The sequence below is a fragment of the Syngnathus typhle genome, linkage group LG2 (assembly GCF_033458585.1).
Source record: "Syngnathus typhle isolate RoL2023-S1 ecotype Sweden linkage group LG2, RoL_Styp_1.0, whole genome shotgun sequence".
In the NCBI taxonomy this organism is placed as follows: Eukaryota; Metazoa; Chordata; class Actinopteri; order Syngnathiformes; family Syngnathidae; genus Syngnathus; species Syngnathus typhle.
The window spans coordinates 26101805-26117574 of NC_083739.1; the positions used below are offsets into that span (position 1 = coordinate 26101805).

The 15770-nt window shown below is 46.1% G+C and overlaps 1 protein-coding gene across 2 annotated transcripts in view; it reads left to right on the forward strand.

Annotated features, from left to right (window-relative positions):
- The window catches only part of itpr3 (inositol 1,4,5-trisphosphate receptor, type 3), a 534890-nt gene that overhangs the window by 241526 nt on the left and 277594 nt on the right, over positions 1–15770 (forward strand). For both annotated transcript variants that reach the window (XM_061272597.1, XM_061272598.1), the window contains exon 20: positions 11021–11272. In XM_061272597.1, coding sequence (XP_061128581.1) covers positions 11021–11272 — 252 coding nt within the window. The remainder of the gene's footprint in view (positions 1–11020; positions 11273–15770) is intronic.

Here is a 15770-nt window from a genome sequence, read left to right on the forward strand (position 1 = left end):
CCCCACAACATCCAGAGCCCTTAAGAACTCTGGGCGGATCTCATTAACTACCTCAGTGACTTCGACCCCAGAGATTGGAGAGTCCGCCTCAGAGTCCCCAGGCCCTGCTTCCACAATGGAAGGCGTGTCGGTGGAATTGAGGAGGTCTTCAAAGTATTCTCCCCACCGACTCACGACGTCCCGAGTCGAGGTCAGCAGCGTGCCATCCCCACTGTAAACAGTGTTGACGTTGCACTGCTTCCCCCTCCTGAGACGCCGGATGGTGGACCAGAATTTCCTCGAAGCCGTCCGGAAGTCATTCTCCATGGCCTCGCCAAACTCCTCCCACACCCGGGTTTTTGGCTCAGCAACCACCAAAGCCGCGTTCTGGTTGGCCATCCGGTACCTGTCAACTGTCTCCGGAGTCCTGCATGCCAAAATGGCCCGATAGGACTCCTTCTTCATCTTGACAGCATCCCTTACCGCCGGTGTCCACCAGCGGGTTCGGGGATTGCCACCACGACAGGCACCAACGACCTTACGGCCACAGCTTCGGTCGGCCGCCTCAACAATGGAGTCGCGGAACATGGTCCACTCGGACTCAATGTCCCCCGCCTTCCTCGGAACATGGGAAAAGCTCTGCCGGAGGTGGGAGTTAAAGCTCTTCCTGACAGGGGATTCTGCCTGACGTTCCCAGCAGACCCTCACAGAGCGTTTGGGTCTGCCAGGTCGGACCGTCATCTTCCCCACCATCGGAGCCAACCCACCACCAGGTGGTGATCAGTTGACAGCTCTGCCCCTCTCTGCCCGAGTGTCCAAAACATGCGGCCGCAAATCCGATGACACGACTACAAGGTCGATCATTGAACCGCGGCCAAGTGCACACATGGACACCCTTATGTTTGAACATGATGCTCGTTATAGAAAATCCGTGTCGAGCACAGAAGTCCAATAATAGAACACCGCTCTGGTTCAGATCGGGGGGGGGGGCGTTCTTCCCAATCACACCCTTCCAGGTCTCACTGTCATTGCTTTCCAGCACTTCCTCCAGGGACTCCAAGAAGGGTGGGTACTCTGAGCAGCCGTTTGGAGCATAGACATAAACAACAGTCAGGACCCGTCCCCCCGCCCGAAGGCGAAGGGAGGCTACTCTCTCGTTCACCGGGGTGAACCCCAATGTGCAGGCGCCCAGCTGGGAGGCAATAAGTATACCCACACCTGCTCGACGCCTCTCACCGTGGGCAACTCCACAGTGGAAGAGAGTCCAGCCCCTCTCGAGACGGCTTGTACCAGAACCTAAACTGTGTGTGAAGTCCGACTATGTCCAGTCAGAACTTTTCTGCCTCGCACACCAGCTCGGGCTCCTTTCCAGCCAGAGAGGTGACATTCCATGTCTCAAGAGACAGTTTCTGCAGCCGGGGATCAGACCGACAAGGTCCCTGCCTTTGGCCGCCGCCCAGCTTACACTGCACCCGACCCCTATGGTCCCTCCCACAGGTGGTGAGCCCATGGGAAGGGGGACCCACGTTTCCTTTTCGGGCTGTTCCGGCCGGGCCCCATGGGCGAAGGCCCGGCCACCAGACGCTCGCCTTCGAGCCCCGCCTCCAGGCCTGGATCCAGAGGGGGGCCCTGGTGACCCGCGTCCAGGCGAGGGAAAATGAAATCCATTTATGCTATTCATTATAAGGGGCTAGTGTGAGTCGTACTTTGTGTGGCCCCTCACCTAGGACCCGTTTGCCATGGGTGACTCTACCAGGGGCATGAAGCCCCAGACAAAATGGCTCCTAGGATCATAGGGGCACGCAAACCACTCCACCACGATAAAGTGACGACTCACGGAGGGGTATATTATAGGGGTGTAAATCGCGAGTTTTGTCACAATACGATATTATATCGATACAAAGAACTACGATACGATATTTGCCGATATCTTAAAGCCTGCTGCGATTCATTCACGATATATCACGATATAGTGCTCTACGATCGATTTTTTTTTTTTTAAATAAAAAATATAGAACAATATCCTGATTTATAACAATTCATACGCAAAATCAACAAGGTACTGCAAACTCTTTATTTAGGAAATTACAAGAGTATTGTAGTATACAAAGTGAGTATTTTAACACTGAACTTTGATGTCGTGTTTTTTCTTTAAATGTGCGGCGAGATTTGTGCTCCCTGAATATTTGATCACCGCATGGCAGGATTTAAAAACTGCACGTGTCTTGTCCGTTGAGCCATCTTTTCTTTGGAATCCAAAGTGCTTCCAAACGAATGACTTGAAGCCTAAAGGGGAGCAAATTTCCTCGTCTTTTTGGACACTAGCCATAGCACCAGCCCAGGAGCCGCGTACTAGTTGTCGACTCCCCTTTCACGTGCCTGCTCTGCTCACAACACAACGCCGCGCACTGCTCCCTGCTCCCGGAAAGAGGAAGCAAGCAACAATGAACTAGATTTCAAAATAAAGTCGCGTCTAATGTCCGAGGTCAAACACGGCGATATAAATCGATGTTTACGTTTAGCATCGATGCCAATAAATCGTAGAGCATTATATCGATTAATCAATGTGTATCGATGAATCGTTACACCCCTAGTATATTATTATTCGGCCCCCTTGCGCTACTTTGTAGCGCCACCTTTTGCTGCAATTACAGCTGCAAGTCGCTTGGGGTATGTCTATGAGTTTTGCACATCAAGAGACTGGAATTCTTGCCCATTCTTCCTTGCAAAACAGCTCGAGCTCAGTGAGGTTTGATGGAGAGCGTTTGTGAACAGCAGTCTTCAGCTCTTTCCACAGATTCTCGATTGGATTCAGGTCTGGACTTTGACTTGGCCATTCTAACACTTGGATACGTCTATTTGTGAACCATTCCATTGTAGATTTATCTTTATGTTTTGGATCATTGTCCTGTTGGAAGATAAATCTCAGTCCCAGTCTCAGGTCTTTTGCAGACTCCAACAGGTTTTCTTCCAGAATGGTCCTGTATTTGGCTCCATCCATCTTCCCATCAATTTTAGCCATCTTCCCTGTCCCTGCTGAAGAAAAGCAGGCCCAAACCATGATGCTGCCACCAACATGTTTGACAGTGGGGATGGTGCGTTCAGGGTGATGAGCTGTGTTGCTTTTACGCCAAACATATCGTTTTGCATTGTGGCCAAAAAGTTCGATTTGGTTTCATCTGACCAGAGCAGCTTCTCCCACATGTTTGGTGTCTCCCAGGTGGCTTGTGGCAAACTTTAAACGAGACTTTTTATGGATATCTTTGAGAAATGGCTTTCTTCTTGCCACTCTTCCATAAAGGCCAGATTTGTGCAGTGCACGACTGATTGTTGTCCTATGGACAGACTCTCCCACCTCAGCTGTAGTTATCTGCAGTTCATCCAGAGTGATCATGGGCCTCTTGGTTGCATCTCTGATCAGTCTTCTCCTTGTTCGAGATGAAAGTTTGGAGGGACGGCCGGGTCTTGGTAGATTTGCAGTGGACTGATACTCCTTCCATTTCAATATAATTGCTTGCACAGTGCTCCTTGAGATGTTTAAAGCTTGGGAAATCTTTTTGTATCCAAATCCGGCTTTAAGCTTCTCCACAACAGTATCTCAGACCTGCCTGCTGTGTTCCTTTGTCTTCATGGTTCTCTCTGCGCTTTAAACAGAACCCTGAGACTATCAAAGAGCAGGTGCATTTATACAGAGACTTGATTACACACAGGGGCATTCTATTTATCATATTCAGTCATTTAGGACAACATTGGATCATTCAAAGATCCTCACTGAACTTCTGGATTGAGTTTGCTGCACTGAAAGTAAAGGGGCCGAATAATATTGCACGCCACACTTTTCAGTTTTTTATTTGTTAAAAAGGTTTAAATTATCCAATCTATTTTGTTCCACTTCACAATTGTGTCCCACTTGTTGATTCTTGACAAAAAAATTAAATTTTATATCTTTATGTTTGAAGCCTGAAATGTCGCGAAATGTTGAAAGGTTCAAGGGGGCCGAATACTTTCGCAAGGCGCTGTATATATATATATATATATATATATATATATATATATATATATATATATATATATATATATATATATATATATATATATATATCAAGCTTTCTCGCTCTCTCTGTCTCTCATATATATGTCACCAAGAAGAGAAGATTTGAAATACACATTTCTATTGGTTAAGTGGGTTTCTTAAATGAAAGGTCAGGTGGATTATTAAAAATACAAAAACAGTTAAATAAAATATGAAGCTGACTCAATACAGTGGTACCTTTACTTCCGCAATCAGGTTTGTAAGTAGAAACGTTTGTAAATAGAACAATTGTTTCCCATAGGAATCAATTTAAAAGCAAATATGTGTCGGATGATCCCAAAAGTCACACCTTTTGCCCTATTACGCTGTGGAAAACACGCAGAAAATCAAAAGTTTTATTTTTGCTTTTTGTAGCCTTTATAACAAATATAAATGTCACTTTATTCTTGACCCTAAAATTAGCCCCGAGAAGCGAGAAAATGTTACTTGATTACAATTGATTACAGTAATGCAATCCTTGATGGTGTGATATTGTCAAATATTGTTTGTTTTTTAATCTCCATGGCAGACCGGATATCATATGGAGGCCGCCATTACAGTATGCGCAGAACGGATGCGCAAGACACGTCAGCTTTATAAAGAGCGAGAGTTCAGTTTTCTTCCTATTAGTTTCAATTCACAGTTTAATTAGCAGTTTCAAGCAGCAAATAACAATTAGCGTATTACAGGTAATATTTTATTTCACAACACTTTGCCTTGTTCTTCTTCTCTGCTGTTCACTTCAAACACGCTCCATACGAACACAATGCTCTTGTATCAGACGCTTGCTCAATCATCTGCTCGTTTGCTGTCACAATGTACCCTACACACATCCGAAACATTTGTTGCGGCATCGAGTCACGACGAGGGGCAAGTTTTGGTTTCCGAGGGTGTTTTCAAAGTCAAAGTCAAAGTCAAAGTCAGCTTTATTGTCAATCTCTCCACATGTCACAACACACAAAGAGACCGAAATTACGTTTTTCTCTATCCCACGGTGACGAGACACATAACACGATAGACATACATGTACGCGACACAATATAAAAACGAAGGCAAAAATTCAAACAATCAATAGTAAGAGTGATGAATAAATAATAAATAAACAGATAACACAATAAATAACGGAGCCAGCAAGCATAGCGCAAAAGTAAAAAACATCATAAACAAAAAGGCACAAACAATAAATAAGAGTAATAACAAATAATACATAATAAGAGCCAGTGTGCATTCAGACAGTTCAGACAGTAAAAGTACAGGACGCTACGCAGAACGGGGGAGCGAGTTCAGGATCCTAACAGCCTGGAGTATGAAGCTGTTTGAGAGTCTGGAGGTGCGGGAGCGCAGGCTTCTGTACCTCTTCCCAGAGGGCAGAAGCTCGAACAAAGAGTGAGCGGGGTGACTCGCATCACTCACAATCGTGGTCGCCTTGCGGGTGAGATGGGAGGTGTAAATGTCCTTCAAGGAGGGGAGCGAAGCACCAGCAATCTTACCAGCAGTGTTCACTATGCGCTGCAGGGCCTTCAAGTTGTAGTCAGTGCAGCCGCCACCCCAAACAGCAATACAGCTGGAGAGGACGCTCTCAATGGTGCCGCGGTAAAATGCAGTCATGACGGCCGGAGGAGCGCTCGCTCGCCTGAGTTTCCGCAGGAAGTACAGGCGGCGCTGGGCTTTCTTTGCCAGTGATGCGGTGTTGGTGGACCAGGAGAGATCCTCACTGATGTGCACCCCCAGGAACTTAGCGCTGCTCACTCTCTCCACCACAGCACCGTCGATGGTCAGCGGCAGGTGTTGGGTGTGACTCTTCCGGAAGTCCACAACAATCTCCTTGGTCTTGTCGACGTTCAGCAGGAGGTTGTTGTCCCTGCACCACGTGGTCAGAAGGTCAACCTCCAGCCTGTATTGAGTCTCGTCTCCCTTGGTGATGAGACCCACCAGAGTCGTGTCGTCAGCAAACTTCACGATACGGTTGTCGCTGTAGGTTGCAGTGCAGTCATGCGTCAGGAGGGTGAAGAGCAGCGGACTGAGCACGCAGCCTTGGGGGGCCCCTGTGCTCAGCGTGATGCTGGCGGAGATTTTGTCGCCAACACGTACTACCTGTGGCCTCTGACAGAGGAAGTCCAGTAGCCAGTTGCAGAGGTAGGTACTGAGGCCCAGCGCGTCAAGTTTGCTGATGAGGCGTTGTGGCACAATGGTGTTGAAGGCAGAACTGAAGTCCACAAACAGCAATCTCACATACGAGTCCCTCCTCTCCAGGTGGGTGAGGGCCGAGTGGAGGGCAGAGCAGATGGCATCCTCAGAAGACCGCTTGGCTCGGTACGCAAACTGGAAGGGGTCAGAGGTGGGGGGGGAGAACGGATCGGATGTGCTCCATGACAAGCTGCTCAAAGCACTTCATGATGATGGGCGTAAGTGCCACGGGGCGGTAGTCATTGAAGCAGGACGGAGCGGGTTTCTTCGGCACAGGTACGATGGTGGCAGCTTTGAAACACAACGGGACGATGGCCTGCTGCAGGGAAGTGTTAAAGATGTCCGTGAAGACATCCGTCAGCTCACCAGCGCAGTCCTTCAGCGCCCGACCCGGGATGTTGTCAGGGCCCGCCGCCTTACGGATGTTGATGGCGGCAAGCGCCCTCCTCACGCTGTCGGCGGAGAGGCACAGGGGCAGCTCGTGTTAAGGGGGAGTGGCCTTCAGCGGGCAAGTGCTGTTCTGAGCGTCGAAGCGAGCAAAGAAGCGGTTGAGGTCATTGAGCAGACGGACGTCGCCTTCACAGCTCTGCGGCGCGGGCTTGTAATCCGTGATGGTCTGAATGCCCTGCCAAAGGCTCCGTGCGTCCCTGCTGTCCTTTAAGTGGGCGGTAATTTTGCACGAGAACGCCCTCTTTGCTTCTTTGATGCCCCGGGACAGGTCGGCCCTCGCAGTCCTCAAGCCAGCCTCATCCCCTGCTCTAAAGGCTTTGTCCCTGGCCCTCAGCAGCCTGAAGACAGCCCCTGTCAGCCATGGCTTCCGGTTAGCCCGAGTGACGATGGATTTTGAGAGAGTCACATCATCAATGCACTTCCTGATGTAGGAGGAAACAGAGTCAGTATACTCCTCAATGTCTGTCCGATCGTCGCAAGTGGCAGCCCTCCTAAACATGTCCCAGTCAGTAGAGCCAAAGCAGTCACGCAGTGCATCAGAGGCACCCTCAGGCCACACCCGTACCTGCTTGCGAACCGGCCTGGACGCTCTCACCATTTGTCTGTATGCGGGCAAAAGCATAACAGTGATATGGTCACAAAGTCCAAGATGGGGGAGGGGGGCGGCTTTGAAAGCTCCTTTATGCGAAGAGTAGACCCGGTCCAGGAAGCTGTCGCCACGCGTAGGAAAATTAACATGCTGGTGAAGCCTCGGAAAAACAGACTTCAGGTTAGCATGATTAAAATCCCCAGCGAAGATGGTGAAACCGTCAGGGTGCGCTGTCTCTTGTTCACTGACAGCCTGGTACAGTTCACTAAGAGCCGCGACCCTGTCCCCTTCGATGTTGGAAGGCGGGATGTAAACCGCGACTAGCAGAATCGCGGTAAATTCCCTTGGCAGGTAAAAAGGACGGCACTTAATGATCACGAACTCCGCCAGTGGCGAGCAGTGCTTGCATACCACTACAGAGTCCCGGCACCATTCGTCACGGATGTAGACGCATATTCCACCTCCACGAGATTTCCCCCCTTGTACAATGGCCCGGTCCGCCCGATAGCACGCTAGCCGCTCCAGATGTACGGCAGAGTCCGGAATGTTGACAGTCAACCAAGTCTCAGTGAACACGAGCACACAGCAGTCCCGCACTGTCCGGTTTGTAGATTGCAGCAGGCGAATGTAATCCATTTTGTTGTCCAGCGATCGAACATTCGCCAGAAGAATGGAAGGCACGGCCGGGCGAGCAGGGCTGGCCGCCAGCCTGGCCCGGACGCCCCCGCGTTTGCCCCTCTTCAGCCTCCTCGCACACCGCTTTCGACGCTTCCCAACCGGGGGAGGAATAGCAGACGAGCCCAGCGACGCTTCAGGACGTAGCAGTCCGAGCTCCTTTGATGTTCCCGCTTCAAAGTCCAGAACTCGACAAAACTCGCTTTTGCCGATGTCAAGCAGAACCTGCCTGCCGTACTTGTAGCACGACTCAGTACGACGAGACGAACAAAAAAAACTGCCGGACAAACACTCATTAGACGGACAAAACACCGTTTGGGCGGGACAGAGAGAGGTCGCTGCGTATGCACGCGCCGCCATCTTGAAAAAAAAATAAATAAAAAAATAAATACAATTAAAAAAAAATAAAAAACATTTTATTCCTCTTCAACTTCTCTCCCATACAGAGCCGCCTTTTTCACATGTCCGCACGTCACTTTCCTCTCTTTTCATTTTAACCTAACTCATAGCGGTGGTGCATTTCTGGGCAGTCGGAGAAATCAACGCCAACAAAAAATACATCCAGCCTAGTTAAGAAATCACAGAAAGATCACCATGACAATTGTGAATAATAAATAAATAATTATTATTATTATTATAATAATAAATATTTGTGATAAATAACTGGAACATCACTCAAATATTGGTGATCCCGTTGAGAGTCTCACATATTTCTTCGCTATCGAGTTTGCTACTGCATGCGCAGTGATACTGACCGGCAGAATAACATCCGGTTGTTCCCAAAGATGATCTTTTTTCTGAAATAATCTTACGTTTACGGACTTAAGTAGGAGTCAAAATTTGGATGCGTATTATACATGGGTACAGGCTTTTTTCCAGCATCGACATGCCATTTTTAGGGTGCGTATTATACATGGGGGCGCATTATACATGAAAAAAAACGGTAGTTATCTTGACCTCAGCTAGGGCGAGGGCACTCTAACGAATCCTTGAGGTCTTAACAAAGACATCTAAAAATATCCGTAACATAACACAAGCATCAAACAACCGAAGGGAGCCATCATTATAGCGCGGCCCTTTCAACGACTTGCCTCGAATTGAGTTACTCGGCTCGCGCGTCGGATGACTTGAGAGGGATTGGCGTCATAAAGAAATTAGATTGATTCCGGTAGAATTAATTTAATTTGGGTGGTTAGAGTCCCTTCACCACGGCTTGTCGAACCCTTTGATGGGAAGCCGGTGACACTTTGATAAAAAGTGCGCGTTTGACAAGAGCAACTCGGGACGAGTCCTGACATGTTTCAACGAAGCACAGCGCGGCTGATCTGCTGAAGTCCGTGTTCCTTAAAGTGGGGAGCAGGAGTTCGTTCATCTTGTTTGCCAGGTAGCGGACATTCGTCAGATGAATTGATGGTAGGGCAGACCAGAACCCTCTCTGCCTCAGCTTTACGAGGGCTCCGGTGCGTTTGCCGCGTCGTCTTCGACGTGCTAGCTTTTATAGCACCGCCACTCCGGCTAAAATCTCCGTCAAACAGTCTGGATCAGAGAGAACAGGAGAGAAAATACCGGGAGAGGACTGTCCGATGTTTAACAGCTCTTCTCTGGTAAAAGTGATCTGGGATGGACAGCAGAGGACACATAAAACACACAAAATAAGACAAAGTTACAGAGAGCGACTCACCGTGGCGGCCATCCGCGGCGCCAACATTACGTCATCCAAATAGAAAGACTGGATGACTCAAAACTTTCTCAAACTAAACAGTAAAAAAAACGGAGATCATCATCTTCTGTCCTAAATCCAGCTTCCCCACCTACCAAACTTCACACTCTACATTGACGGCCACTCTGTCACTCACTCCCCCTAGTCAAAAATCTTGGAATTTATATAGACCCTACACTCTCCTTCAAACCGCATATCAACCACGTTACAAAAACACCCTTCTTTCATCTACAAAACATTGCACGCCTTAGACACTTTCTTTTCTCTTTCTTTTCACCCTTGCAGCAAATACATTAATTCATGCATTTATCACCTCCAGACTGGACTACTGCAATAGCATCCTGTATGGTCTCCCCTCAACTGTCCTTTACAAACTGCAATATGTTCAAAACTCTGCTGCCCGACTGCTCATCCGCTCACCCATCAGACAGCACATCACCCCTGTCCTCCGTCATCTTCACTGGCTTCCCATAAAACAGCGCATACATTTCAAGATCCTTTTCACCACATACAAGGCCCTAAACAACCTTGCCCCCCCCACCTGTCTGAACTCTTGCATCGCTATACCCCCACCCGCAGACTCCGCTCTGCTGACGCCAACCTACTCACCCCCACAACCTCGACCAAATACCGGACCATTGGGGATAGAGCCTTTGCCATTTCTGCCCCCACTCTCTGGAACTCTCTCCACCGGACCATTGGGGATAAAGCCTTTGCCATTTCTGCCCCCACTCTCTGGAACTCTCTCCGCCTGACCATTCGTAATGCTGACTCCCTGCACTCCTTCAAACACCATCTCAAGACCCACCTCTTCAACTCTACTTATCACACCTAACTATCGTGTGTGTGTGCACGTGTGTGTGTGTGTGTGTGTGTGTGTGTGTGTGTATGTATGTGCGCGATTATGCGTGAATTTTCTATGTAAAGCGGCTTTGAGTATTTGGAAAAGCGCTATATAAAACGATCTATTATTATTATTATTATTATTAAAGCTCCTCTTGCTGCTCTGCAGCCTTGAGCTACGGCTGGAACAGTGAACCTGCGCACTGTGGCGTCATTGTCTTTCGGTCTGACAAATATACTTGTAGCCTCATCGCTTTTCATCTTTCTATGTTTTGTCTCTTGTTTTTGTTCTCTTCTCTCCTGTGACACTCAAACACCTTCTTGCACATTTGAATTCTCTCTCTTTGCTGTCCTTTCTCAGTCCCTTTTCTTCCTAGCCACACTCTCCTCCAGTGGAGAGGATGCAAGCACTTTATTTTACTATACGGTTTGATGGTATGGTATATGGGTTTTGGAATGAAGGTTGACATTCACACTTTCAAAATGTGGCGTGCCATCTGCTCAGGTACCAGCTGAAGCTATTTGCCAGAATGTGTTTGGACCGCCAGTACCTGGCCATTGACAAAATCTCCAAGCAGCTGGATGTGGAGCTCATCTTCCTGTGCATGATGGATGAGACGTTACCATTTGATCTGCGAGCAGCCTTCTGTCGACTGATGCTGCACGCTCACGTGGATCGAGATCCGCAGGAATTAGTCACACCTGTCAAGTTTGCTCGACTTTGGACTGAGATCCCCACTTCCATCACTATCAAAGAGTAAGTCGTTGTAGAAGAGGGTTTGGGTGGTCGGATTTGTTTCTTTGTATGCTATGATTGAACATTTTACTGGATGTGCAGTGAATTTAAAGTGCCCAATATAAATCTAATACCTTTTTATTCTGAACAATTAACATGTACCCTTAAATGGGAGTTTGCAGTTTCAAGCATCACTTCACTACCCCCAAATGATCCATATTTGTTAATTTACATGTACCCTTAACTCCTGATGTAAAAGTTCCTTCATTTCTTTTTACTAACGATACACTTTAACAAGTTATCTTGCCTGTAACTATGAAATATTCATATTCATGCACTATTTGTGCTTAGTTCATTTATTTAGAGAATGCAAAGTCCCTAAGCCAAACAGTTGCCTCCTGGTCTGCTGTATGGAGGGTGACTAACCCTCCTTTAAGTCTGTGGAGAGGACAAACTTCTATGATGTGTTCCATGGTTTGTTCCTCTTCACAAGCACACAGTGGGGTGGGGCTACTGCCCCATTTGTGAAGGCTGGCCAAGCAGGGGCCATGTCCAGTCCTGAAACGATTGAGTGTTTCAGGACTGTCTTCTTGGGAAGTTGGTGCCAGGGACCTATTGTTTGGGGTCTGGCACCAAGTGTTTGTTTGGGACCTCCTTGGACTCTCATTCCATTTTCCAAGCCAATTGGATGGTGAAGTCGGTTGGTGGGATGTTCTTCCAAATTGGTCGTCTGGACGGTACTCGAACAGTGGGTGGGTTGTAGATGTCTGTATTGATTGGTAGATGGGGAGACTTTTTTATCTTTTATAGTTTAGTTTATTCGCGCAATATCCAAGAAATACAAAGTCAAAGTCAAAGTCTACTTTATTGTCAACATCTTCACATGCCGAGACACACAAAGAGATCGAAATTACGTTTTCCCTATCCCACGGTGACAAAACATTTTACACAATAGACATACAAGTAAACACATACATACATGATACAACAAATAGTATTATACAGTCGGATGCGTGAAAGGTCACCCCAAGCAAGCTATTTAAAGCTTTTAATAGGGGGCCCTAGCAGTAGACAGACAATAAACATACAACAAGTAATAGATAGTAATAGAGTCTCAGTATTCTGGTTACACTGGATTTGATGTGAAGTACATTAGCAATCAATAAATTAATAACAGGACACAGGTGTTCATGCGCAATCAGCACATTAAACATACATTGATAGGAGTTGATTTTTTTAGATTTGCCTTGAAAATGGATACGGATTGCAAAATGTTTTAGTGTTTCGTCAAGCTCATTCCAAATCTGTGGGCCTCTGCACACAATGCTAAAGCTTGTAGATTTTAGTTTCTTTTTTTCCCCAATGATTAGATTGCTATTCCTGGTGGTGTAGGTGTGGCTGGGAGTACAGATTGGGATGAGTTGACAGAGTTTATGGTTTCGTTCATGGACAATCTGATACATGGCGCAAGCATTCTGGAAATAGTTGTGTTCAACAAGCCTCAGAAGATTGTGTCGGTGGAAGATTGTTTTTGTGGGGGCGTTAAACTCAGACCATGTTATGGCACGTATGACCTTTTTCTGAAGTATCTCAAGCTTTTTTAAATGGTTTGGAAATGTGTTACACCATATAATATTGCAATATTTTAAATGAGGTTCAAACAAGGATTTTTGAAGCATCTTATGAGTGCCTGCTTCTCGACGGATATGTCGGGGGGGGGGGGTATAGTCGGGGGGGGTATATTTGATAGGACAGGAAGCCAGGGGAGTGGTGTTGAGCGGACAGTCCCGGTTATGGTCCTCATGGTTGTGTTGAGCTGGGTGTCCACATGGTGTGTATGGGGGGGACCTTGACCAGACAGGGGGACAATACTCAGCTGCAGAGTATGCAGGGGCCAGTGCTGAGGTGCGCAGTGTGGAGGCTGCTGCCCCCCATTTACACCAGTGAAATTGCAGAGCAGGTTGTTCCTTGATTTAACTTTGGCTGACGTCCCTTTTAGGTGTTCCTTGAAAGATAGGGTCCGGTCAAGGGTCACTCCAAGGTAGGTTGGGTTGTAGGCGTGGTTCAACTTGAGTCCACCCAGGTAGATGTTTAGTTCTCTAGCGGCTTTTGCATTATGGAGATGGAATACGCTGGATCCAGTTTTTGAACAAACTGTATGAAATGCCTTAAATTTACGTACATGAGTTTCAAATTATTTTTGCCTCGTGAACATTTAAACAGGAGTTATAAGTAATGCAATTTCGTCTGTTATTATTAAAACTTAGAACAAGTGAATTTTGCTCGTTATTTACATTCTTACAGAAAGTAATAGTTTGTGTCATGTCTACAGGTTCATAACATCAACAGTATTAACATGGCCACTTCATAGCTTGCTTTAGTAAAATTTACTTTTGACTCACAGCCTTTTTCAAATAATATCATTAACTTTGAATTTCATGGCGGCAACACGTGCAGTAGAAGTTGGGAAAGGGCTTCACAGAAATGTACCGTATTTTTCGGAATATAAGTCGCATTTTTCTTTTCATAGTTTGCGTGGGGGGGTGACTTATACTCAGGAGCGATTTATATGTGAAATTATTCACAAATTCCTACTTGATCATTAACACATAACTTACTTACTAGTATAGTTGATCACTTCTCATGTTATTTTCACTTTAAAACCGCATGAAGGCGCACTATGGCTGTGGAACAATTGGAGCCTCACTGACAATGAGTTCCATTCACTAACTTCCAGAGTCAGAAGATTTAATGATTTGAAATGGTATAATCTGAGAACGGTGTCCGAAAGTCCATTAATCCGACACCGACTTTTCCGAGGTGCACTTGAACACCTCCTCAGAAAGCGGGACACTTATGAGAACGCTGCACGCTCCTTTTCTGGTCTCGCGCTTAGGGAGGAAAACGGACTTACGAACCCCTTTTTCCCGTGACATTTGTGTGCGTTTATGAAACCCCAGGTGAGTTATGCAGACTGGCCTGTACACTTGGGGGAGCGAACATATCTTTGTTTACTTCCTGTTGCTGGTACGAGCGGATATAACTTGTATGGGATAAGTGCGTGGTTAGTGGCTTCGCACGGGGTGCCGCCATGTTGTCTGCGTACTATCGTCATATGTTTGTCAAACGTGTGCCTATAGCGTTAGAAATGTATTACTGTGTTTAGTTCAGTTGTGTACTATACGTTGTTATTACCGACATCGAGTGCCGTCGACCAGCAGTGCACGTCTTAAAGCGGCAGTAACGCACTTATTGAATGTTCATTAAGGGTGGTAGCAGTAGTAAAGTTTATTGCCCTGTATATCAGTTGTTATTGCTTGCATTGTGCTATTGTAGTGGAGATACCCTACATAGCTGTTTATGCATATGTTTATTAGATGATGTAATTTGACTGTCATAATCTAATTACATTATTTCTCTTTGTTTTCCTTCTGTATAGACCACACATAGATACACACATATATACACACACACACACACACACACACACACACACACACACACAAGTACACACTCAAACCCACTAACATACACTCCTGGAAACCTGTATACTCACTGCTGTTGAGAATAAAGTTGATGCAAGATTCTCTGACCGGACTCGTCCATAGTGCTCCATCCCGAACCACTAATCCACATCTTTACAAACGGCCTTCAAAATCAACGGCTGGATAACATAAATAACATGGAGAATTCTTAACACATACTGTAAATATCTTTTTCGAACAACTTTTATTATTATAACAATTGTAATAACAAGGTACAAGTGTACGTACTGTAAATATGTTTTTAGAACTGTTTTATTATTATAACGATTTTTCTATAACAAAGTATAACACTCTTAAAGGTGGTTTTAGAACTATTATTATTATAACTTTTTTTAATAAAAAGGTACAAGTGTATGCACTGCAATTGTGTGGGCACTCCCTGCCTTCTGCTGAAGACTGGGCAACAATTTTATCCTAATTCCTCAATTTAAAAGTTTTATTTTGAATCTTGTATTTTTTTAATTTGGGGGAAAAAGATCTGCGATGTAGTGAAACTGCGATAAACGAACCGTGATGTCGCAAGGGATTACTGTAATCTGAATTGCAACAGACGTCAGCGGCGGGGCCCACACTCGGCGTTGTTTACATAAAGGACGATGGATCCGATCGATTGATTTAGTGACTTGGAGTGACTGAGATAGTTTGATAAAATTGTTGTTTATAATTATATGGGCGTGTAGAATAATTTGAACTGCAACTGACGACGAGTCCGACATCAGCGGCCCGGCGCACATGCGGCGTTGTATACATAAAGGACGAAGATTTGGATTGATGGATTTAATGATTTGGAGTGACACAGATGGTCTGATAATATTGTTGTTTAAATAATGGCTATTTGATATATATTTTATATATCGTTATATGGGCCTGTGGAATAATGTGAACTGCAACCGACGTCAGCGGCGCAGCGCACATGCGGCGTTGTTTACATAAAGAACGAAGAATTTGATCGATGGATTTAATGATTTGGAGTG